Source organism: Cydia strobilella, chromosome 17 (genome assembly GCF_947568885.1).
Source record: "Cydia strobilella chromosome 17, ilCydStro3.1, whole genome shotgun sequence".
NCBI lineage: Eukaryota > Metazoa > Arthropoda > Insecta > Lepidoptera > Tortricidae > Cydia > Cydia strobilella.
Window position 1 is genome coordinate 4,946,266 of NC_086057.1, and position 27,219 is coordinate 4,973,484.

Consider the following 27,219-nt stretch of genomic DNA (forward strand, 5'->3'; position numbering starts at 1 on the left):
CTCATGGGTAACTTAGGCCTCCTTCATTCTACGCCATCTTCTCACAGTTCGTTTGATTTCGTCATAAAAGCGCATTTTTTGCGGTCTTCCCTGAGGACGTTTTTCGCCCCATGGTTTCCATTCCACACCAGTCTTGCACGATGGACCATACTTTTTGGCAACATGACCAGCTTACTCCCATTTAATTATGTACAGCCAGCTGCAGATAAGGCAAACCCCCCCGGCATACAAATTTCTGTTTTGTATGGACGTGGGGTACCTTTTCTCTGCAGCTGACTGTACCTACTTGTAGATAATACGTTGAATTACATTTAAGGTGAAGCGGTATTTCACGCCGACTCAGCTTCTCTCCCTATACCAAGCACAGGTACGCTCGTGCATGGAATACTGCTCCTACCTATGGGACGGTTCTGCCAAATGTCAGCTGGCGGCCCTGGACTCAATAGAGCGCCGGGTTCATAGACTCTTTGGCGATGACCCATCTGTCAAGTCAAGGATACAGAGCCTTGAGCATCGCCGTCGAGTCGCTTGCCTATCGGTGTTCTATCGGATACATTTCGGGGAGTGCGCACAGGAATTGCACGACCTGATCCCACCTTCCCCTTTCCATCATCAGACATCCAGGCGCAGGGAGCGAATGCACCCGTTCATGGTCCACATTCCATTCGTTTCGTTGCCTCCTCCTTTTTGGTACGGACGGCTAAGGAATGGAATGCGCTCCCGCCATCTGTATTCCCTGATCAATATGACCTCGGTCTCTTTAAAACAAGAGTGAATAGGCTGTTACTGAACCGGTGAGCTCCATCTTAGGCCCTGTCTTCACTTTCCATCAGGTGTGACTAGGGCCAATCGCCGATCAGTTTATAAAAAAAAAAAATTAAGAATAGACGGTAATCATGCATCCGACCAAATAAGAAAGGTTGACATTGAGCCGTGATATGTGCAGTGCATTTTTAATATTTGGTTAATCGTGGTGGTATGTTGAGTACAGTTCTACAAAGTTTATATTTTTGTTTTGTACCACATTGTTATACGCAGCTCGGAAAAAATAAACATACTCACTTTTTCTTACGATTTTATAGTTACCCGATAATTTACTTTTGTATTTGAGTCCACTATGGTTAAAGGGCTTCACATTTCAGATGTAAGTTAAGCCATCGTCCTTCCCTCCTACTTCCGATGCGGCACTAAATAACCATCCCTTATCAAACCCGTTCAAACCACGGTTTTATTGTCCTAAAGTGTATGGCCGGACGTTGAGGCCGTAACGTGGCCGTTAGCCAGAATGGACTGTTGTTAGTTAGCGACAATGAGGGCCATATATAAGAGGGACGATGGCGTAATGAACGGCCGAGCGACCGCTGCCGGACGACTGTGATCGAGTCATCAACGTAATAGTTACTAGAAAGGAACCTTTGCGTTAGAACTTGAGGGGCTTAGTGACTGCCTGAGTGGAAAGATCTAAAGTTTTTTTTGTTTTTATTATGGGCTAGGTTTTTATTGTGTCTCAAATAACGGCGGTAAGTAAAATCAACTTCAATATCCGCTACAGTTCGCGAGATCCGTTAACTCAGGGACTAAAGAAAAAATTGTAAGACATCTAGACTTCTTTATTGTGATTACCTTATACATATAGCTTAATCAAAAGTGTTTTAATGCAACAACAAGATATGATGATAAGGAATTTTAGTAGAAATACATATTTGTGTTTTATACGAAAGTCAAAAGTTTCAATTATAACAATGTTTCAATCATGTCCATAATAAAATCACTGTCACTCCCTTTTTCACAAAGCATGTTTTATAAAAAAAGAAGTCTAAATATCAATAATCAACTATTTGTAAGACTTGTGAAAAACGCGGAGACGTTTGAAACGTCTCAATCGTCCCCAAATACGTTGTTTCAACCGTCCCCACGTCACATGTTTTACTTCAAGGACCAATATTCTTTACAAACAACACTCCATCGCTGTTTAATGGCAGTTAAAATATTCCATAATTCCCATCTAAAACACCAGAAGAATTCAAGTAGTCAAAATACAGGTAAATACAGGTAAATACAGGTAAAATATTATAAGAAAATAGCCGGTATATGGCTTGTTAATATTTAATATAGTAATTTGCCATCAGCAACACTGAAACGCCGACTAATCATATAAACTAACCTGATACGTACCAGCGTACCTATTGTAAATACTAAAGTCGTTACGAGCACATTATCTACTAATGGCAATGCCGGTGATATACGGGGCTGCAGTCAACTACCTAAACAAATTTGCATAATTTTGCCGACACCGCAACCGAACTGGTCATGTATTACCAACTCTCGTCATGCCTTAGGGAACCAAACTTTGTATGAACCTTTCAGGTACATTATTTGTCACTAAACTAAGCTTTCTTGGTGCTTGAGAGGTATATGTATTACCTATACCACTGCGGGTCACGGAAATGAACATGCTGCTCTGGATGGGCGAAGTAATGCAAAATGGCTGCTTAAGGAAATCTCACACACACACAATGACACACATCCGTGATTTAGCAGGTAAACTGCAAGAGTATTATATATGCAACACCTGTGTACCATGGATGCAATAAATAAATATGAATATGAATATAATACTATGTCCGTTTTGCGATCTCCATCTGGATCCGGTAGAAACCAAAGCTCTGGAGGTGCTGGCTTGCCAAGGATGGTTTCCAAAAATTCCATAAAATCGGCGGTGAAAACTTTTTTCAAAATTTTATTTATTCAAATTTGTCATTTTATGCCGATCGATTTGAAATATATGTATAGCGTCATAAAACTGACAGCAAACTACTACTTCGCTGGGTTTACTTAAACAACCGTACTTACAAAGTAGCAGTGGCTTGGGAATAACGGTCATGCACGTTTGATTAGCCCATCATTACGCACTCGCATTAGTTCGAGTGCTAATGTCCGTGTTCACGTGTAACAAACGCTAATGAATAGAATTGCCATAATATTTTGAGAAATATGTTTGTTACTAAACCACATCAGCAACTCTTTATGAAGTTGCGTTATGAAGCGTTGGACAATAACACGACGCTTTACGGCTCACGGCATTATAAAGTAGTACGAAAGCAATGCCGTACAATATTGCAGGATACTGTATGCTGTGGGAACCGGGTGATATCACTGCCAATCCTCTTATTTAATCGGTCAAATTATGTTATAAACTAATACAGTATGACACCTTTGGGTATGGTGCTTTACGCACACTAGCGTTCCCTCCCCTACCACTGAAGCACCGTACCCATTCGTTTCAAGCTGGATATAATTTGTTTGACTTCCATGGGGAAGACAAACAAATTATATCCAACATAATCCATCACACAATATATGATTCGGTCAAGTTCAATGTCCATACAATAGAACATAACTTGACCGAATTATATATTGTGTGATGGATTAGGTATGTGAAACTTCCAATTATTTTATCTCACGTAATGAAGCGATAGTGGCAACTTAATTTTTAAAGGAAAATTTACAGTTAGGTACATACTTTTATAATCCCCATGTAACCTTTATAAACAAATACATGGATCAGAAGGGTCGGTTGCACCAAACTGTGTGTCATCATTAAAGAGTTCGCTAAATTGTATTGTATGGAAAGTTTTATAGTAAACCGCCGCGGCGCGCCGGGTGAGGTTGATCAGTCTGTCTAGTGCGGATGGTGCGACTGGCACTTAAGAGTCTTCAACTTAAATCATTGTCTAAAAAGAAGCAATTGCAGAGTAGGTATTTGGCACGATTCAGTTTTCTTTTAACAAGTTATTACTAGTAGTTAGTTCAACTCCTTCCGCGAAATTACACATTTCATAGATTTTTAAATTTAATTTCCCTTTCGATTCCTATCAGAAGACAATTAAAGTTGAAGTTTATTACGCCCTCACTACAAGGAAGACATTTTAAAGCCGCACCAATATCACTCCAAACTGTCAACGGCAGATCATTCTTTCTTCGTCTATTGCTAAAATTAAAAAATAAACCTGTCAATTTTTCCGATATTTCACGCCACGTTTACCCCCGTGGATATTTAGGTGCACGTTAATTATGGTCGCTGAAAGCCCCACCACTTGATAGATGGCCTGTTCATCGAGAATAATGGGCCATCCCACTAAACTCAGGAATTATTTACCTTGTTCATCTCATCGTATGGCTTTGATGCTCAAATAGGGCATTATTTTCTCGGAAAATTCGACCCTTACTTGCGTATTATTCGGGTATATTTTCCCGCATTTTATGATCAGCACGGGTTATATTATAACTTATATGTAATCCATAAATAAAATAATAATAATGTGATATTATAAATGCGAAAGTCTGTCTGTCTGTCTGTCTGTCTGTGTGTTCCCTCTTCACGCTTAAACCGTTGAATCGATTTAGATGAAATTTGGCATAGAGATAGGTTGAGTCCCTGAGAAGGACATAGGATAGTTTTTATCCCGAAAATCATCCCTTAAGAAAGTAAAAAGCGGGGTGGAATTGAGATAATTAATGAAGTGTCTGCTAATTTGTGTGCATAATATGCTCAAATTGAATAATTGCTATAAGATTTTCTCCAGGCGCTATTCTTACTCTAGCTGGGGTTACTAAGTCCACGCAGACGAAGTCGCGGGCAAAAGCTAGTAATAATATATGTTTCACAAAATTTAACTCAAAATTTAACAAGCTATAAATACAAAACCCTCCGGTAAGCGAACCACTTTGCTTTTTAAATAAGCCACTTCCTTGAGCTTTCCGGTGGTGAATAATATTATTATTATTAATTATTAACAAGCTATACTAATCTGCTATTTTATGTAATTTTATATGCTTAAGTGTCAAAAACTTTTTAGCATGAATTAAGTTACCTGTAGATAACATGAAATAAATGTTGAAAGCCTTGTTTACTTTCACTAGACCCTTGTACAGTCGCCATCAGATAATTATATCGGAGCGGCCAAGGTGCTAACAAATATCTGAACACGCCTCTATTATCAAGGCGCTAGGTGCGTGTTCAGATATTTTTGAGCACCTCGGCCGCTCCGATATATTTGATGGCGACTGTACTTATACAAAGGCATGTTCAAACCTTTCTTAAATCTGTACGACAATATTAATTGTACAATGTACCCAAATCGTTAGCTTTTACAGTTTACAAGAAAATTACCGTATTCCGGAACGTTCTTGACCCTGCACAAAAACCAAAAAGCAGAAATAACTTTTTTTTGTGCCGTAAACAGACAAAATCACTACGGACAAAATAGATACTGCCACTCGTAATCTGGATTATCGCTACGCATCATTAACTACTATCGAAATATAGATATATTTAGGCGTTCCCTAAATCGAATGCCCCGCACATCTGCCAGCTTTGTAGATCACTTATCCACTAGATAGCGCACGTGAAACAACTAATTAGGTACCTAAATAGCCAGTGATTCTGAGTATAAATAGGCGCTCACAATAAATTATTGTGACCAAACGTTTCCAGTTTGTGTAAATATTACAAAAAATTCTTCAGAGAATAGTATATAAAAATGCAGATGGATTAATCGGCTCCAGCTAGATAATAATGCATAGGCTTTGTTTTTATATCCAACACAATAAAATAATAATTCGATTGGCCAATTTAATACCCAATAATCTTAAATGAAAATTGTTATATCGCCAACTTGGTGTAATAATGTAATTAATTAATACGACCAGATCATATTCGATATGCAAATGCATTGATAGATACGAAATCTATAATAGAGTTGCTAGCTCTTATAATTAATATATGTACAACCAAAAATTTTGTATCTATGATGTGCACTTATTTGTTTTGGTTATAAAAAATGTGGTAAGAGCGTGGATCAAGGCTGACGCACGCTAGAACGGTCCGGGCCAGGGACGTGGCTTCCGACACCTATTTTTCTATGAAAGCTGATCGGTGATCACATGATGCTTTTATAGAAAAGTGAAAACTGGTCTATGCGTGGTAATCTGAATCAAGCGCAGACAATACGCACGGCTGCCCCCGACTGCCCCTAACAGAGTTTAATACAGAGTGCAAGTGATTTATTACACCTTTAAACGGATTCCCTGTTGGCCCGGATTCGCTGTATCGATGTTCTAACAGGGAGGGTCGAGTTCTATCCATGAGGTTAGCTTTCTATAGGTAGTCACTGTAGTCAGTCTTGAATGTAAGTGTGTTTTAAAAATATAAGTATAGCAATACTATGTACCGCTCCGTCAAGAGTGACAAGGCTTGACAAGGGCTCTTTCACGACGAATCAAAGATAATCAATATTTTCCCGTCGTCTCAATAATAAGTACCTATAAAACTCCCGTGAGACTCAAACATATTAGATTATTTTAAACCGGGTCACTCACGTATTATTAAGTCGAATAGCTCGACATGTTTCGGTCCGTGAAGACGGTCCTCGTAAATTGGACTGAAACATGTCGAGCTATTCGACTTAATAATACGTGAGTGACCCGGTTTAAAATAATCTAATAAGTACCTAGTACATAATAGCATATACTCCACTATAGTAGTTAGATACCTACTTAATTATTTACTTATTAGAATAGCGAGTATTTTAGTTTAGTAGAATACTAATTACATATGTATATCACATGGGTGGATGAATAGACGGCATTCGCTATATCAAACTTAATAGCCAGGGCGTCCTGTGATCTTTGTCCGCGCTGCCGCCCCTAATTCATAAGATTCCGGGGTGCGATGCAGAGAGCGTTAAGAATATGTTCCAGTAATACGTATCACCCTGTTTAGTTCCTTGTTTGAGAATGGTGAAACAATTATGGAAATGTTGCCTTGAGAAGCTGATTTTCATACTATTTTAGGGTCGATAGGGTACAATATTTTTATAGCTTGGGCAAAAATTTTTTCGTATGTCCGGATGTTCTTCTCTACAAGTCGCATTTTTAATAGATTCTCTATATACTGAATAGTTTTTTTTGTCGAGAAGTTTTGAGTTTGCTCACAAAGCCTGTACCACCCTCGGCTCAATCACTAAAACTTTACGGCCACGTAAAGGTAGCCTATTATATGACTTAAAATAAATGAAAATTTGACGTTTTTGTGGTTTTTTGTACCGAGCCAAACCTTTTAATACTTATATTTGGAGTCTGCCAAAATATAGATGTTCAAACCAAATTGTCAGTAAATAAGAACAAAAAAACTATACTCATCCTTTTCTTTTGGGTGCTAGTACTAGTGTAAGACAAAGATAGTATGATTCTCTGTCTATGTTTGAAATGAGACAGTAATTTGACAAACTATATAGTCTAGGTTCTGTGTTAAAATGTTCCATGACATTTACCCTTTATTAAAAAACCGGACAAGTGCGAGACGGACTCGCCCACCGAGGGTTCCGTATAGATTATTATTTTAGTATTTGTTGTTATAGCGGCAACAGACATACATCATCTGTGAAAATTTCAACTGTCTAGCTATCACGGTTCATGAGACACAGACCCTGGCCTGGTCTGCGGGGTTACCGCGAAAACCGAAATTCGCAAATTGCGGGGATCTTTCTCTTTTACTCTAATATAGGAGTAATTAGTGACAAAAAAAAATTGCCCGCAATTTGTGAACCGATTTTCGCGGTTATAGCCCTGACCTGAGCCTGGTGACAGACAGACGGACAGTGGAGTCTTGGTAATACGGTCCCTTTGGGTACGGAACCCAAAAAACGTGTCTAAATTCAATATAACATATAACTACTATTTTGCGTTGGCTCTTATACCAATGAATTGAAATTTTATAAAGCCGTAATTAACTGAGTAGCTGAGGGCCCACCGCGAACCACGTTCGACATGTTGCCTCTCTGTCGCACTTGTAAATTCGTACGTAAGTGTGACAGGGAGGCAACACGACGAACGTCGTTCATGGTAGGCCCTCTGAGCCGACTGTTAATTGCGCAGTATCTAATTACTGATACGTAATTAAAATGATTTATTTACCTATCGAATAAAAATCGGATAGCGTAGTAAAATTAAATTATTTTCTGAAGTACTGACATTTTGCCAATTTATTATAGTTAATTAAAAATACGACCCAGACACCGGAGGCGGGTCCGGAATATCATTAATGTGACTGCCACGTTAAATTTTAAGTTTTTATGTTGAGCTTAATCGTTGGTATTCTGTAGGAAAGCACCTATAGTGAAGATCAAAAATATCGCTAAACGGACAAATTTTATGATTCAGAATAGAACTATACCAAAAGCGTAAAGGCATCTTTTAACCATGCCAACTGCTTTGACCCTTTGACAAACAATTTATTTGTGACCTTGTCCGAACTGGCCGCGTAGCCAACACGCCAATCGCTAACGCTCCGTAGCGATCGAAACGCAACTGTTACCGTGGCACTAATATGGAAGAGTGATAGAGACACAAAGCGTTTCGTTGTCGAAGCGATAGCGATACAAAAAGCGTTTTCACATTGTCCGATGCGATATTGGATGTCGGGTGACCTACCTATGGAGAAAAACAGCTGCCAGAAAATGCCCTATGGTATTAAGTCCTTTTATTTTTGCATTAACGTTTTCTTTTGAACGGCAAACAATAATCAATTGTGTAATAAAATATAAAAAACATTTACATTTTGCTTCCTTGTAGTCGTATCTTTCGATATTGGATCGGACAATGTCCAAATGCTCTAAACTGGCGCGTGTATACCTACTCGTAATCAAGACAGCTATTACGGTTCATTACGACCTTATTGAAGGTTGGCTGGTGGGGGAGTTCCTGTGCGAGACTACGCGTTCTCGAGATAGCGAGCAGATTTGTATTTCGCGGCGTAAGAAGGTTTTTGGGCACAAATGGGACAAAAAGCTTTACGATTATTGCTACCAATTCGGGACAATTCGTATCACCACGCAAAACACAAGTTGACACAAAGAAGGTCAGAGCTGCGTTTTACCTCTAATGAATTGAGACCCAGAGAACTCAGTAAAAAGTTAGTTGGGTATAACAATGGGTAGCGGTTATATATTTTCTTATACACGAACCGGAGGAATGTTTTCTGCACTTTTTCCACAATATTAGTTACTTAATATAAATCAAATGAAAGATCAAGATCGTTTCTCACAAACAAAGACATTCTTTAAGTATTCCATTTAATACGTGACAGAAATAAATTACGTAGAATACCTTTATCTGAGTAGGTCTGTTTATGCGTCAGTAAAGTCAGTATATTTATAGCCATATTACCGACCCCTATCAGGGGTGAAATAAATAATTCCTAGATCAATCAGAAGTTAGAAGGGTCGCTGATATTCATTATTATACACATCCCATCTATTTGTACAGGTATACATATTTTTATTAACCTTTATTTACCTTTACCTGAACGATTATTGTTGTTTTGTATCGGATTTCCTTTTGTTGGCACAGTTATATTATACGACGTATATTCGTTATCATGATAAATAAGTTTCCGGCTAAAACATGACTAATTCAGGAAAAACCTGTAGGTTTATTACCTGCTCCTGTTCTTGAATTTGATATACTCAATACGAGTATATATTTCATACGAATATAAATGTATTTTATTTACATTTCAGCCGATACCCTAATGTTGTAACGCCCTTGTGAATGTATAACCGCTTTCTGTTGGAATATTATGTTTTGTACTTAATCAATGGAACGATTGACGAATATCGGAATTACACTCAGATAAAATTATTACAAAGATAGAAGATCAGAGTACAGGTGCAAGGATCTGTATTTAAAAATAACGGTAAAATTTTAATACAATGTCGTCATAATCAGAGTAACCAATATTTGTTACAAACTAAGTTGTCTTTGTACAAAGGTAAGTACATATTTTATATTTCTGACAATAGAATATATTTTAAATCACATTTAGAAACGGGTCTATCGCGAATTTATTTTGTTACCTTTATTTACCGACGTTTCGACACAGGTTTCACTGGTCGTGGTCGCGGCTAACTGACGTCCCAGCAAAATGTCAAAACAGAGATTTGTGTGACTACCCCACGAAAAGTGCATTTAAAGTTCGAGGTAGACATCACATTTTCAAACCACCCACTACACATAAAAGTTAATTATTGTCAATAGTCCGACAGAATATATTTTATCATAATCATAAGCATTGCATAATGGGAGCTGAGCGGGGAACACTAGGCTAGTCAAATTAGATCCAAAACAAGCATTTTGAGGAATTCATTCCCAGCAAGCTGGAAATCATTTTAATTTGAATTTAAATTTGATCCTAAATGCGTATAATCCGAGTTTTCTCCATCCCAGGAGGCGTGGATAAATTTTCGGAGCCTTGGGAGATACATTTTACCTTGGATTGACAAAACCACCCGATGTGGAAGGAACCCACCATCAATTACAATGTCACTACTAGCAAGGGTTCAGGATCAGACACTGGTGAAAAAAATCGGATTTTAATACGATTATACAAAAAAAAAGAAATACAGTGGCGACCATTTTTTACAATCTTTGACTATGAATTCATATTAAGGTACCTCTCGGATCCTCAGATTTCAATTTTTATCATGATTACAGCAAATTTTGCGTCAGACGTACCGTTTTTGAAACGCAAGCAAAAAACTAAAAAGAGGAAAAAAGTCCCACAACTGGAATGGAGCAAACGCGGATTACACTAATTAGAATCAAATGAAGATATTAAGACGATTTCCAGCACGCTGGGAATTAATTCCTGAAAAAATCTAATTTGACTGGCCTAATGGCGGGGAAAGCGAGTGTAAACCGTGGCTCGTACCAATTATTTATCCGTCCGTTTATTCGGCATAATATCTAAATAGGTGACGAGGCGCGAGTGACTAAAACAAGTGAGTCTAAACCGTAAAATGATTTAATGTTAGTATGTCTCACAACAGTTTAAATTCGATCTAAATAGGTAACGTTGGCGATAATTGACCAATCCCCGAAGGGTGATATCGAGTCATTTCTTCTCAATCCTTTGTTAGGGACTCGGGAAAAAATGAGGCCGAAACAGCCACTTGGAGCACAATGGCCGGCGATGGCCTACACTGGTCGAGATGGCTTCACAAACACCCGCGTGCAATTTTCGATTAGCAGACCGAGCCGCGGTATAATTATTTTCGCTGAGCACTTATTGTTTTGCTGATGGAAAAGTGATCGGTAATAGAGGGTAGTATTTTCCTTTTTGTTTAGTGTACAGATTTTGCCGCAAGGGACGCAATCTAGTTTCAACCACAGAATAAATAGTTGTAGTTATAGGTAAATGAGTACCATTTGGGGCTCTTCAAGGCAAGAGTTAATAGGTATCTCATAGGTAAGCGTGCTCCACCGTAGACCACATCATCACTTACCATCAGGTGGGATCGTGGTCAAACGCCTGCCTATTCATCATAAAAAAATATATATATAAAAGTTTCTAGAGTTAGACCAAGAAAAGTCTGCAACGGATTTGATAGCACGCAGTGCAAGTGTTGTTTTAAACGTCAATCTTCTGTAAAATTATGACTTACATATAAATACGATTGACACGTTTATTTTTAAGCTACGACTATGTCACCGGGGAATGAATATTTCCAAATAAAATAGTTATTAGTATGATCCGTCGTATCAAAACCATTATTACTAAATCTATCACCTCTTCCCGAACCCATGTATCAAAACACCCAAAGCAAAATCGAATTTGAGAATTCATCTATCACGTGCTCAATGCCAACACCCCAGCCCTCGATCCCTCGTCCCTAGCGTGCTAAATCTCAAGGGGTCGAAATGTGCAAACAATTAGAAGGGCTTTTTTGTTCACCCCAGTGGCTCGTTTGTGCAATACACAATGCCACTTTGTGTCAACGACAGCTCGCTATTAAAACGCGGCGAACGCACTACACATCTGTGCTTTTCACATCACTAGTTGTTTTATTTATAAAAATGACGTCTCCTACTAAGTAATTTTCGTCACTTTGGGCCTTTTGTCGGCTGTAAATGTAAAAAAATTGGATATTGCTGGGTAATGTTCTTTTTTGTGAATGACTGGCTGGAATTGCCCGCAGTTAATTAAATACTCAATGTTATATTTATTAGAATTCGACTAAAATAAAGGGTAATGTGTAAATAAATATAAAAGCGGCCAAGTGCGAGTCGGACTCGCCCACCGAGGGTTCCGTACATTTTAGTATTTCAAACATCAAACATCAAATATCAAACATTTATTCAGCAAATAGGCCACAGGGGCACTTTTACATGTCAATTTTTACAAAAAATAAAATTAACCCAAAATTACAAAAAATAATTACATAAATATAAATGTTAAATTACACAAGAAAAAAAACTAATAAAAACTATACAAATAACAGAAGTACTAAAATTGTTTAGAGATGTAAAAGTCTCTAGGTGTCAGAGATAAAATGTATATAATAATAAAAAAGATCATCAAATTATCCAGAGATGTAAAGAGTCTCCGAGACTTGAATTGTTTTATAATTAATAAAAAGACAAAATATTAAATCAGACAAACAGACAAGAACCGAATGAAGTGCCTCACGTTTATGCCACTCAAAAGTATTTGTTGTTATAGCGGCAACAGAAATACATCATCTTTGAAAATTTCAACTGTCTAGCTATCACGGTTCATGAGATACAGCCTGGTGACAGACAGACAGACGGACAGAAGGACAGACGGACAGACGGACAGCGGAGTCTTAGTAATAGGGTCCCGTTTTTACTCTTTGGGTACGGAACCCTAAAAATGGATATTGCTGGGTAATGTTCTATTTTGTGCAATGACTGGCTGGAATTGCCCGCACAAAAATACTCAATGTTATAATTATTAAAATTCGACTCAAATAAAGGATAATGTGTAAATAAAAAAGAGGATATTCTGCTATAGAAAACTTATTATAACGGGACGATAAGACATATAATAGTAATTATATAGAAGGTAACATCAAACATTTGATAGGTGAAGCTTAATTAGCGTTACTAACATAAATTACTTACCGTTAAATAATAAGAGGCTAAAGGGGCCCACTGACTATCAGTCCGCCGGACGATATCGGCCTGTCAGTTAGAACAAAAATTTGACAGTTCCGAACAACTGACAGGCCGATATCGTCCGGCGGACTGATAGTCAGTGGGCCCCTTTAAGGTGCCCAACTGACTGACTATCAGTCCGCCGGACGATATCGGCCTGTTAGTTGTTCGGAACTGTCAAATTTTTGTTCTAACTGACTGTAGCCGCCGTGCAAGTCTCGACGACTCAAATAAAAATACTTTGATTGGAAGTAAACTGATTATATTCTTTCAAGGGTTAAAGGGGTTCCTTGACAAAACGGTTAAAAGATGTAGAAGTGGTGGTTGTTATATGGAGGCTGATGACAGAGTGATTAAGCGAAATTGAACAGTAAAAAGGTGGTTTCAATTTAGGTGTCTCTAATTGGCCGCGATACAAATTATGTAGGGCGCTCCTATTGGTGCTTTAAAAAAACCTCCGAATACTAACCGCGCCCGACGGCTGCGTTTAGCTATTGCAAGGAATATTTTATATAAATAAAAAGTTGCATTTGCAACACTGACTGAGGCCAATATCGTCCGGCGAATTGATAGTCAGTGGGCCCCTTTACTCTTTGGCCCTGTTTTTGATAAATATTTCCTTATAAATACTATCCCAGACATTTCCGACGTTTCTAACCTCGAACATGTTTTCAGAATACGAAATAATACCTATCTGTTTATATATTTTATTATTTAAAAATTATAAAACATAAAAAATAATATTACATATTGTAAAACCCGCAAGTTTACCAACATAACCTCTTGTGACTACTTAGGTATATAGTGACAGTAACAGGTTGTTGTCTCTATGTGGGTGTCCAGTCGGGTCGTTTTTTCAGACAATCCGGCTCACCGATCCGACTTGATTTGATTGTAAAATTATAACCGATCAAATCAGGAGACGCGGTCGCAAAAATGCAAATTTTCGACGCTAGTATGCGCATTTGACGGCAATTTTTGAATTTCGAGCGCGTGTTTGTAACCGTAAATCTAAAATTGTTGATCAAATTATGTACGAGCGTACGCTGGATGAGATTGACGCCAATTAATTTTCTTATCAAATTGTCAATTTGATTGTCCCGTCTGGTCGGGCCTTGATATTTTCAATGTCGCTGTGTCACGTTGATGACTTGACGTTACTTTAGACTGTGATATTTACGCTCCAATGACTGTGATAATTACGTTACTATCGATCAAATAAAATGTGAACTGTAATGCCGTCTGTATACACTGACTCGTCGAGAGTCTCAGCACCAGCGCGAGAAGAGACGAGGAAGAGCTAGACAAGAAAGGAATAGTATGTACACACTTGTTCTCGGCCTGTCTCATGGTGTCTCGACAAGTGTGTACAGCCTCATAATAAACAAACATAAACTTATAAAATAAACGCAGCAGTTTTATTGTAAAATGTGTATTGTATTATGTAAACAGTGTAATGAGGGCTGTAGGTACACACGCGTCGAGAGCCTCTCGCCAAGAATCTCGTCACCGCTCCGACTCAATCGGAGAACGGCGAGACGAGACAAGTAAGAGCGAAACGAGGAGGGAGCAGTATGTACACACTCGTTCTCGGCCTGTCTCAGGGTGTCTCGACGAATGTGTACATCCGGCATAATTATTTTATAGACAATCCTTATGACTGCAACGACAGATGAGTTCAGTTTTAGAAAACGTTGTTTGAAATTTTTTTATTTTTTTATTTTATGTATTACTCAAATAAGTGACACAGCATTACAGTAATACCTCACAGTGCCTTGGTTTTACAGTAAAACCAGCATTACAGTAAAACCAAGGAACTGTGAAACTACAAAATAAGAATACAAGGAAACAAAACTACAAATAAAAATCAAAGACAAATTAAACATTAGATTTGGGCGACGACGTAACAGCGTGTCGTCTGACTTGGTGTAGAATTCGGGAAATAAATCCTTTCAAGAAAATCAATTGATACCGCACTTTGTATCCCTTGAACAACGTTTCCATTTTTCTCCTAAATACATAAGCACTGGCAATCGGAAAACTCCGCACCGGATCCACTCTGCGTGAATCCATTCAATCTCATGCATTTAAATTTAGAATTAGTGAAAAGCTTTTGCCCACAGACCGAGTTTTTCCACGAAGGTAACCAAGCGCCTTGGATCTTCCTGATACAGGTTTCATTGAATACGTGATTGATTTAATGTTGTTAGGTAAACAAAATAAAGACGGTATTATGTTCGATGTAAGGTAAAGACGCACATGAAATGTTGCTCATTTACATAGGATCCAATAAGATGTTTAGACAAAGATTATGGCAACAAATTTACTTAATAATATAAACGTTTGTTCGGTAGCAATTCCTTTTTACGAACGCGAAACAATAACAAAGTTGAAGCCATTGAAACTTAGGATCACAAATATCACAATACATGATACTTTGTTGGTTACATTAAAAACGTAGATGAAATGTCCTGGATGAAAAAGATCCTGTGTTACTACTAAGTATAAGCAGTAAAGATTATTAAATTACTTTGTTCGCTCATTAAATACTGATAAGTAAAACATTAAGTACTGTTTGAAACAAGTCGAAACGGAGTATAATTTGATTTGATTATTGACAGGAGGTAATTTGATTATTTTTGTCAATAATAGGTATTGTTGAAATCGTTTTCGTCGAAAGGTAATTACAAAAAGGCTCTTGGTTTCGCTCGCTCACTCGTTCGCTCTTCGCTCATAGGTGACTCCAATCGACGCAAATACATATACTTACATATAGTTAAAATGGTAGAGACCGTTAAGTAAAAATAGGACATCTTACGTCGTTCATCTCCAATGTAGCTTTAGTATAAATTGTCAAAAATACTAACAACCTAAACATTAAACTTTACTATTATATTTTATTTTTTGGAACTGTTTTTTTATTTATTTTTATGATAGATTATAGTTGATAACCTAAACTAGGTCGAGCATAAAAGGCTACAATCAAACAAATATTACTTATTTTTTTCACCAACGCAACACACAGAAACCCCGTCGCGCAAAATAAATTATCCCAACTTCAAAGGTGTCACATCTATTAATTTTATTCTCGTTACGATTCCAGGCTAACGTTCGTCGCACCTCGAAGGAAACGGTGAGACAACATAAATAATCTAGCTGAAGACAAGTCGCCCCATGCGAGGCGAAAAATGTATTTGGGTAAAAGGATGGTTCGCTCGCTTCGTTACATTTTGTCACTCCCTGGGGCGAGGACTAGTGGCGCTTTCCGTACAACTTGTACAGCCAAAATGTTTTATGCTTGCGTCACGAAATCTGATTTGTATTCTCAACTCCGCCGCTTTACTACCGCCGTAAACGCGTGTTTATTGTTTCGTACTCTCCAAGGTTAAAGGCTGTAAAGGTTATCTCGCTTGATTCGAAGGTAATTGCGAGCTATGCATCAGTACTTGTGTTAACGAAATTATTACTCGTAAACATACTTGTCAGCTTGCGCTTGCTTAGGCATATTTTAATATCAGTTTTATAAACTGATATTAATAATAGGCATATTTTAATATCAGTTTTATAAACTGATATTAAAATGACATTAAAAAAGACCCCGGTGTCACCCGTTGACCACGAACGCTGTAAAGAGTTCGAAACGTCGGGATGAATTATAAATTCAATATACGCGATATAATCCGTTTTCATAGTTTTATTTCATTAGTAACTATCGCGGTAACCGAAGACAATATTATAAAAAAAGACTTTTACATACATCAAACTTGGATGGATCAGAAATTTGGACTGAATAAATGGAGTAGCACGGGATTAATGCTAGAATACTTAATTCCGAAAGCGGCCGGTATCCAACGGAATTGCTGTTGAATGAGCCCATTCCAGGAATTTAATGATGCCATTGCATTGATATTGATCGGACATCGTAAAATGTTTCAAGCCTTTAAATTAAAATGACGTGTTTCTTTATATAATATAATATATATATTGCTATACAAGTGAGACCTTTATCGGTATACTAAATTTTACAAGTACAAAACATTCATCAACCCTGAACCCTCCGCAGGTTACATAAATCTAACATCGTAACAAAAAACCAACGAAAAAGGCTACACATAACCTTAAAATCGCTAAAGCATAAAAAAATTCCGTAAGCGAAATAGAAGTTACCTTTGGTGCTCTCGACTACGCAGTCGATTCTCCAGAGAAGCAGCGCGGAGTAGAGCGTCAGAAGCATCTTGTCTCCGCGGAAGAAAAATAACTCCATTTTATGGCCCCACCCCATCCCTACTGGAATTATCGGCAACGCCGCCTTTTATGGAAGCTACTCGCATTATCACAAACACAGCACAGTTCTCAGAAACAAACGTGGCTCGAGATAAACGAAATCAGACAGTTATGGCCCACACTTTTTTATGACATCGGCTGTCTTTAATTTATGACGCGCAATAAAAGTAATTTATTTGGCCACTAAATAGATTGCTACACTTTTAATGAAATTATCCGCCGTTGGGTACCTGAAACAATTAAGATAACGTCTTAGTTAAGGGGAGGGTTATTTAGTACGTTTGGATTTGTTACAGCTAGGCTTCAAAAGGGCAAGGTGGTAAGTAGAACGTAGAACTTAAGAACAAAATAATACACTTAACAGAAGTATTATTTTGGGATATAATATATGTATATCAGATCCAAATAATAATAAAAAAAAGAGATTTTTCCTGATAAAAAATGAGAAAAACCTCTTGTTAAAACATGATTTTGATGAATTGTGAGGTAAATAAACTTTTACATATTCTTAAATTAATTGTGATCAATTTAGGTTGATTTTAAATGATATATCATGGAAAAATTATTACCTATTAGATTCAGAAAGATTATCAGAGTTGTAATAAGTACTTTACTTGTGTGACTCTTACCCAATCTTAATTGATCACATTTTATCACTTAACAGATGTGTGCTAGTAGAGTACCGCAGTTGAGCCTACAATTTTACTTGATTAATAAAAGTTAAACACTTTTTGCCAAATTTTCTGACCATCACAAAGCGCCACACTTATCCTGCGCCGTACTAAGCCGCTATGATTTAAGGTAGGAACATTTTCCTCCACTTGTCTGTATCAAAGGTCCGGGTTAGACATTTATAGGAGCAGCATTACGTGAAAGAGAGCACTTGCGTGAGCGCCTCCATTTTATACCCGCCATCCTCCAAGCAATCAAGGTATTGTTTTACTTAGCGATCCCATGGGCAATGCAGTACTGTGTGATTGTTGTTGATTCAGTTGCTTTGTTTAGTTTCTTTAAAGTACCTATTTTATTTTGGGTGACGTAAAGAAGACGGAGGGCGTACTTTAGATAATTATAATGTTTTGTTGAAAGTAGGTAGCTATCTGTCTGTCTAGTGAATAGCAACCAGTAGCCATCAGCGATGTCATCGTCATATCCGTAGAAAGCCGTCCTTTTCCGGATTTTATGTCTTCACTATTTAAGAACCCTCTGCGAGCTGTCCTTTTGTAACGTTTTCCTGCTATTTTGACTCGATCGCCTATCTACTATTTTTATAACTACAACTTAATTTTTTCCTCCTCCGGCCATAGATTCTACGAGCAATTTGGCCAGCACGCCTGTTAATTAAGATACATCGGGGTTTTGGAAGCGGGAATGTTTTACACTAGCCAAAAAATAGGTAAAAACTGTACAAAGAGAAATTTAAAGAGAAATATTTTTTATTCATAGTTTGGTAATTATTTCACAAAAACAAAGTTGTAAATACACGAAATCATTCCCGCACCTAAAACTCCGATGTATGCTAAATGACCATGGCGACTTTTAAAGGTTCTCTTGCGGAACATCTCATTCGTAATTTGATCTCGCAGACACTCCGAACTTAACTTGCTCCTTCCCTTTGCGTGTCTTTGAGTCTTCGTTTGACAAAAATTATAAGCGCCCATGTCAATGTGCTGGACAGCTGGAGCAACAAGTAATAATTTATTTAACAAATACCAATCTCGCAAAGCAAAAGGTAATGGCAAAGGGGGTAAACGGTAGGGCAAAGGGGGCACTATAGGCATTTCTCTAAATTTTCTCTTCACAACGATACGATACGATACGATCATTTATTGGTTAAAAAATATAACATATCTGTTATCTATCTTTATCTATTTTTTTAACAATATCTCTTTGAAATCCCAAAACTGTAAACTACTCGTAATTAAATCGAACAAAACGATTCCCGAGACATGTGTTTATTTCCCAGTAAGTACCTACAATTTCCCATTCACTAGCGCGAGAGGACGCCGAGGGCTGAAGGACAGCTCCTTAATAGGATTTCCGTTTTCACAGTTCTATAGAATCGTAAATATGTAGTCTAGTGTTCTTCTAAGGGACAAAAGCTTTGGAATTTCGCTTAATGTTCATAGTACAAACATTAAGGGAAATTCCAAAGCTTTTGACAAAAAGATTTAAAGTATGTAAAATGTATAAACTTTATACATTTTTCCTACTTTAAATCTTTTTGAATGCTAAATAGTGGCTCTGTGAGCCTTAGACACAGCGATAATCATCATAAGCTTAAAAAACCGGCCAAGTGCGAGTCGGACTCGCGCACGAAGGGTTCCGTACCATTACGCAAAAAAATCACGTTTGTTGTATGGGAGCCCCACTTAAATATTTATTTTATTCTGTTTTTAGTATTTGTTGTTATAGCGGCAACAGACATACATCATCTGTGAAAATTTCAACTGTCCAGCTATCACGGTTCATGAGATACAGCCTGGTGACAGACGGACAGACAGACAGACAGCGGAGTCTTAGTAATAGGGTCCCGTTTTTACCCTTTGGGCACGGAACCCTAAAAAGCCGGCCAAGTGCGAGTCGGACTCGCGCACGAAGTGTTCCGTACCATTACGCAAAAAACGGCAAAAAAATCAGAAATCAAAAATCACGGTTCATGAGATACAACCTGGTGACGTGGTGACAGACGAACAGACAAACAGCGGAGTCTTAGTAATAGGGTCCCGTTTTTTCCATGTTAATTATTTAACATCCTTAATTGATTAAGAAAGCTAGGCACTAATTTCAAATTTATACTTAATTTTATGTGATAGGTAATTAAATGGTTTCGACTTACATAATTTAAGCCCCATGCCATTTTTTCCTGCAAAATATTGGCTTAGTTATAGAATACCTATAGTGAACTCTATTTTCAATGTAAAGTGTTTATTTATTTTTATTTATTGCATTATTTATTGATTAAAGAATGATTCATTAATTTTTACACCACGACTTGTCAACTTTAAAATGAATAATGGGTCCCGCAGCGGCGCCACGATCGAACACGTAGGCATTAAAACCCTGCAGTTTACGAGTGTTTATATGCAGGCATGTTTATCAAATTTCCCTGTAACGTAGTACAGAAATAAAAAGGACAAAAGCGAGCGTTCCCGAGGGAGCCATCGCCGCTTATTCTTAGAACATAATTAACTCTTTAGGGACATCTGCTTGCTTTACTAGCCGTCGCCTATTACTTGTTACATGATAGTCACATCAATGAAGCTTAAACTTAGTTTGACTTTTATTTATACAATAATGTTGTTAAGAAGTATAATAATATTATTAACAAGTGCTAAATTACTTAAAATATAAATGTAAAAAGATATAATTATTTGTGATTAAAAATTCCCTAACAATCAAAGTCAAAAGCAATTTGAACAAAAGCTTACGCAAAATAGGCGCCAGTCGTCGAGTTGCGGAAACCTGCCCGTACTACATTACAATACAATTGAACAAAAACTTTGTATTTCTGTCATCTTGTATGAATAATTATGTACCTACTGTACTAGACAAGGTGTATTAAATTAAAAACAACTACTTAAGTACGAATAATAACTGTTGAATGTTTTAAAACAAACGCACGGTAAAGCTGAATATAGTTCGGGGGCCGATTTTAGATTTTTGTGCGCTCGATATCGTGTGGCCCCCTTCAATACTATCTTCACTACTAGACATTTGAATTCTACTACTTAAGAGAATTGAAAACGAGTGGCCAATACTACTAGATTTCCAATTACTATCGCTCGTATTTCAAAAATAGCAATTCGCCGTTTTCCACAGATTTTCGAGTGAAAACAATCGAGCGCTCGAAATTAAAAAATCGGCCCCCTCCGGCGGTTCGATTTACTCGTACGAGTTGTTTGACTCGCATATAAACGTAAAATTATAAGTTGTGCAAACTAATCCCATCTTTGATTAGACTAATACACTGCACTTCTGTGAACAAGAGTTCTCTGAATCCGTAATTAAGTAGATAATATTATTATTCATAAATGCATACATTTCTGGGCAGTGTTTATTCAGGAGGCAAAATACAATACCTAGCACCTATATATTTTCAGTTTGAAATGTACTCGTATATTCATGTGTGCGTATTCACAGAATACATGCTTTAGCAATAGATATCACCTACAAAGCTAACTGTTTAAGTGGTGTTCGCACTGCAGTATGCTAAATTTTAATATGATAGCGGCTGCCGTCATAGGTATTTATTGTATTTAACGTTGATCAGTCACGCAGTTGAGTCAGTTTCTTGATTGTGTGTTGTACAACCTATCAAGGAGTTATAAAAAATATAATATGTATTTTGATATTGAAACATTTCTAAGAATGTCTATTTCAGAGTGGACTACTCTCTATAGGTATTATTATAATGATTGCGAGCGTTTTTATAAAATTGTTGTCCAATTGGTACCAAAATTAAAGTTTCTGAATGAGCCCCCGGTTATCTTTACTGCGCGCGGGGGAAACATTAACATTTATTAACAATCCTAAGCTCCATTTTCTGGAATTATTCCGCTTATTTGCTTAAGTTCCGTTGTTTTGTAGAGTGCTTTTAGATTTATTGGTTCACTGTAGAACAATATATTTTCAAAATGAATAAACACTTCATATGCAATTTTTGCTATAAAAATAAAACATTTACATAATATATTACACTAGTTTTGCCATTATTATCAAATTAATACCTACGTTAAAATTTAAAATCTAAACTCATTTCAAGTAACTTATTTTAACAGTATTTTAACCAAAACACGTTTACAAGATGTTTATAAATAACGACTTAATTGTACAAGTTCAAGTTCGGACAGACAAAATATATCAAATTTCTGTCACACGTGAAACCAAAAAAAAGTTGTACAGACAGATGTTTGTCGCAATAAAAATGTAAGCGGTTCAAATAAAACGTTCCCTGATTGCTTCCTTAATGGCTTTAGAATGTAACATAAGTCATATTTGATTGAGGGCGGGTTGTGCCACGCAATGAAAACTGTTGAATCTTTATATTTTATTTATTTATTATAATAATAAATAAGTTACAAATACATAGTATATGAACATAGCTCCACAAAAAAGTTTGACTAGCGGAGTCAGGTAGCAGTTTTACTTTTTACTTTATTATTACTTATTAAATATGGCAGTGGCAGCATAAAGGACGACTCACGTTACACCGGGCCGAGTCGGGCCGAGGCGTCCGACACGTCATTTTCTATGACGGCTGATCGGTGATCATGTAGTGCTTTCCATAGAAAACGAAGCGCCGTAAGTTCAGGCCCGGCCCCGGCCCGGTCTAGCGTGAGTCATCCTTAGCATGACATAGATAATTGTAAAGATAACATTCAGATTCAAACTAGATTTCCCGTTGAACTTCAAAATGTCGAAGTCGTCTCAAGATTTGTTTTTTAATTTATGCTGCTAATGTTGTTTAAAGTGTTATATTAATAGCTTATTATGCAGTGAACTATCATAGAAGTGTTCAGCTAATAAGGAATTAGTCTTGAAACGCGTTTAGCCCTTTTTTAGTCAACACCCGGAATTCTATCCTGTACCCGTACCATGAGTCACTGGCAGTGTCAAAACTGACATTTCACAGATGATGTATGTCTGTTGCCGCTATAACAACAAATACTAAAAACAGAATAAAAAAATATTTAAGTGGGGCTCCCATTCAACAAACGTGATTTTTTTGCCGTTTTTTGCGTATTGGTACGGAACCCTTCGTGTGCGAGTCCGACTCGCACTTGTTCGGTTTTTTCTAATACGATTTTCTTTAGTTTTTTAATAGTCATACTACAGGACTGCGCAAGCTATTTGATCTGTAAGGTGAATAAACAAAGAACCAAATTAATTATTACTAGGCCGGCGCAGAAATTCAATTTAACCTGTAACATCGAGGGCCATTACGAAAGTAATTAGTGATCCATACGAGCTCGCCTTTATAAATATTGCAAGTCATGTCATGGCCCTACCCCGTTTCAGGTTACAATTTGGGTACGCACAAAAAATATAAATTACACATGCCTGGTTCACTTTAGTCACTTTTGAGGTGAGTTAAGAGGATAGTGGAGTACGGCTTTTTCATACAAACGTGGAGACTACGTAGTATTTGCGTCTCTGGATATTGACATTCTGTTCTTCTTTATTTTATTCTTATCCCATTATTCGGGGTCGAGTCTCCTCACTTTTCTGCGCCAAGCCATGCGATCTTGGGTTGTCTGCTCAGGCAATTGGGCTTTTTGGAGGTCTCTTTCTATGTTTTTCCACCATGTGGAAGGGGGGCCGACCTCTGCCTATCTTCTGTTCTGGTAGGTTCAGCGCAATTTGTACCACGTGGTCTCTGGATATTGACATTATGAAAAATATTTTTATAAATAAATAAATAAATAAATAAATCCTGCTCAATGACGTGCAATAGGAGATGCCTTTGCCCAGCAGTGGACGAGAATAGGCTGATGATGATGATGATGATATTAACCATAGCTACTACCTTTAGTTTCTTTGTCGGGTGAGAAGACGATTGTGCCAAAGGCCTATAGCTGCCTATCTTAAATAAGTAAATTTTCGTTTATTTAAAGTATTGCATCAATAAAGCCTTTCTCATTAAATCAGCTTTAACAAAAATACGGAAATATCTTCTCCGCTGTAAATTTAAACTATGGTTATTCGCCAAAAACAAGTAAGTGCCTATGGTAAGTTTTTAATGGATTCCAGGAAATCCTTACAGTATCTCACTTAAGTTACATTTTAAATTTTTCTTCAGCGGCTCAGATTTAAAATGACCAAGTTTTGAAGTCGAGTGTAGGTATGAATAATTATCATAATGATAATGAGTTCCTCCAGATATTTATTAATGAAGAGGGTTTTAAATATGAATCTTTTGAACAAAATTCAATAATTTTCAAATCCAATGATTTGGATGCTTGTTGTACATATTATGTAAAACAAATAATATAAATACTTCTTTTGGTTGTGATTTTTATTTCAATTACCATAGAGTGCTATCGATTTAGAAAATGCTTTATTGCTTTGAAATGTCATTTAACGCTATACATTTTGATATTCAAATATTTGGTGATTTCTATATTTCTATAGAATAGCAATTTTTCTCGCGGTTTTTGGCGTTCATCCCATTTGAAAAGTTAATTAATGCGACCTACAATATATTATCATCGTATCGTTTAGAATTGAAGATAATAGTGTCACCCTTATTAAATAAATAAATAAAATAAATAAAAATCAACTATTTCAGACTAAATCGAAATATCGAATTTTTTTTTAAATACAGTTGCTCAAAAAGTGCTACTTTTCGTGGCTGTTTAGCGTGCGGAAAGTTGGTTTTCGCGAACTAGTGCTTTTTACTTTTCCAATTTTTTTAAATTTTTACTTGTTCCAATTCATGACTACTTATTGATGAGTGTTAGTATTAGTTTCCTTTAAACGTCGTAATCAACATAAAAACCTACTGTTAATGTAAGAATACGAAAAATATGCATATTTCATATTTTATTACTTACCTCTTCATCATTATAAGTATTATAACACGTTTATTTTTTAATATTGAAAAACCGTTCTTAATAAGTTGTCTGAATGGAACGGAACGCCTGTCAAAGAAGAGGCGTATTTTCTTACTGCAAGAATGTTTTAAGTTTCCAAAGGCAACATTAGATATTGTTTTTATAAATATACGATACACAAATAATCGTAAATAACAATATTTAGGTAATAATAGTACAATGTTTTAATATCTTTATGTAGTTGTATATGTAATATATGTCTTGTTTGTTTGTGCTTACGAATAAAATCTTATTCTATTCTATTCCATATTCGATTTACCCACGTTCAAAGGTTTAAAATTACACAAACTATTTCTATTTTTTATTCATTACAAACGGTATTAAACGTAGGTAACGAATATATTAAAGAAGATGGAATAAATAACAACATTCGTTTAAATTCTAAAGAAAGGCTGTTCACACTAATACACCCACATGTCTGGAGGGCACCCGCACCCCCTTTCGATTGACCGAAGTGTGCAACGGACCTTGTAATTATCCTGTTCACACTGATGCATCTATTAGGTCTATTGCAGCAGCTCATAGTGGGGTGTTTGAAATGTTCCACCAACTAGCTAAGAAATATTCGTTCGCATTGTCTGCTGATGATTTTCCCCTTTGATCCCGGGCATGCTAGCTTTACTACAATTAATATTCTTCTTCTTCATAGCTTCATAGCATCGTTCGCAGATGTTTCTTCCTGGTACAAAATTAATTTGTATCAAGCTTGAAATCCCACCTTTAACCCAGTAAAAAGAAAGAAAAAAGCGTTTTAACTTAGTGTTCTTGGTGCGTAGACAAGATGTCAATCGTTGACGCTCCGCGTAGCCTAGCGTAGTTATCTCCCTCTATTACTCTTCCATATTAGTACGACAGAGACACTTAGTGGGGTGGTTTACTCGTGTATGGAGAAAAAAAGTATCAGTTTACCTTCGGTAATAGTTACAAAAAGTAGGTAACGTAATAATACAAATAAACAGTTTTTTAAATTATTTTGCAATCGGAATTCATTTTCTGCCTCCAGATCCAATTCAAAGTTTTCATATAAATATTGTTAGGTACATTTTATATGGTCTGCGGAGTATATCATTGTATTGTCCCTTTATTCATACTTTAGCCAAAGAAATATTGTTTCGAAATAGCATGGTAAAGGGTTAGAGCGAATCAATTAAAAAAAAACTTTTAGACATATTTTTTTTCCACGATGTCCATACATTTTCGAAAACTTCAACTGAATTCCAGAGACAGTAAAACTCAAGCTAAAAAATAAAAATAAAATGAAAATGAAATGAATTACCAAATAGCACTCTTTTTTAACTACGAGTATGATCCCTAATAATATAAAAAAGTTAAACTGACCCAGCCTAAGAGCCAGTCGCGTTTCGTTCATTGGCATCTTGTCTACGCACCCTGAACAGTTGTTCTGAGCCAGCAATATCGTTCAGTCGTTCGGTAGAAACACATGCTCCAATAGTAAATGAGAAGAGCAAACATTTGCTCGAAACAAAATGTTTATTCAGAACACTACGTGAAAAAACACGTTTAACGACTTGGAAAACAGGTTGTACTTAACGGTTTTGATCCCTTAACCCTTGAGGGTATAAAAAATGGGGTGAAAATTTAAAGAATGGACCAATTTGATGGTGAAAAAAAGGATGGATTAATAGCAGATTTGTTTAAAAGGTACGCAAATTACTAATTCCACGCAGACGAAGTCGCGGGCAAAAGCTAGTATTAAATATTAGCGAACCAGATCCTTCGCCAAAGTCCATAACTTTAACAAAATTGTAGTATGTAGATACATACTACAATTTTATTCAAAATCAATCAAGATCAGCACTGGAAGTCGCCATGCTGAGGTGAGACCATTTCTTGGCACTTTTTCTTTTTTATGTTTCTATATTTTGTATAATTTTCTATTTGAGTGTGCTAACAAATAAATTATTTCTATTCTATTCTATACAAAGCAACTACAAGTAGCGTTTCGAAACTTCGTTAAACTAGTCATCCTCGCTACACCATCTCTACTAATCATAGGTACCAACTTAACAAAATTTCATAAACTTCTTAACGTCACAACTATTTTCATTTAACCTCCATCACTAGAAACTTCCCGCGTGTTCAGGTCATACCGTCCGTCATAAATACGAGAGCCACCATACATAGGTACCTAATTGAAAAAGTTTTGACGGGCTTAGCTGATATCCGGGATGCTTAGTGATGTGCCGTTACCAATATTCCCATCATCGGGAACGTTCCCACAATATATCCCAAAAATGTTCTTATACATCCTAAAAAATTTACTTTACTATACTAACAATTA

At 36.7% G+C, this 27,219-nt stretch overlaps 1 protein-coding gene across 1 annotated transcript in view; it reads right to left on the bottom strand.

Annotated features, from left to right (window-relative positions):
- The window catches only part of LOC134748815 (lachesin-like), a 90,664-nt gene that overhangs the window by 57,989 nt on the left and 5,456 nt on the right, over positions 1-27,219 (bottom strand). The window contains exon 2 of the mRNA XM_063683621.1: positions 17,185-17,531. Within this exon, the coding sequence (XP_063539691.1) occupies positions 17,185-17,299 (115 nt within the window). The 5' untranslated portion in view covers positions 17,300-17,531. The remainder of the gene's footprint in view (positions 1-17,184; positions 17,532-27,219) is intronic.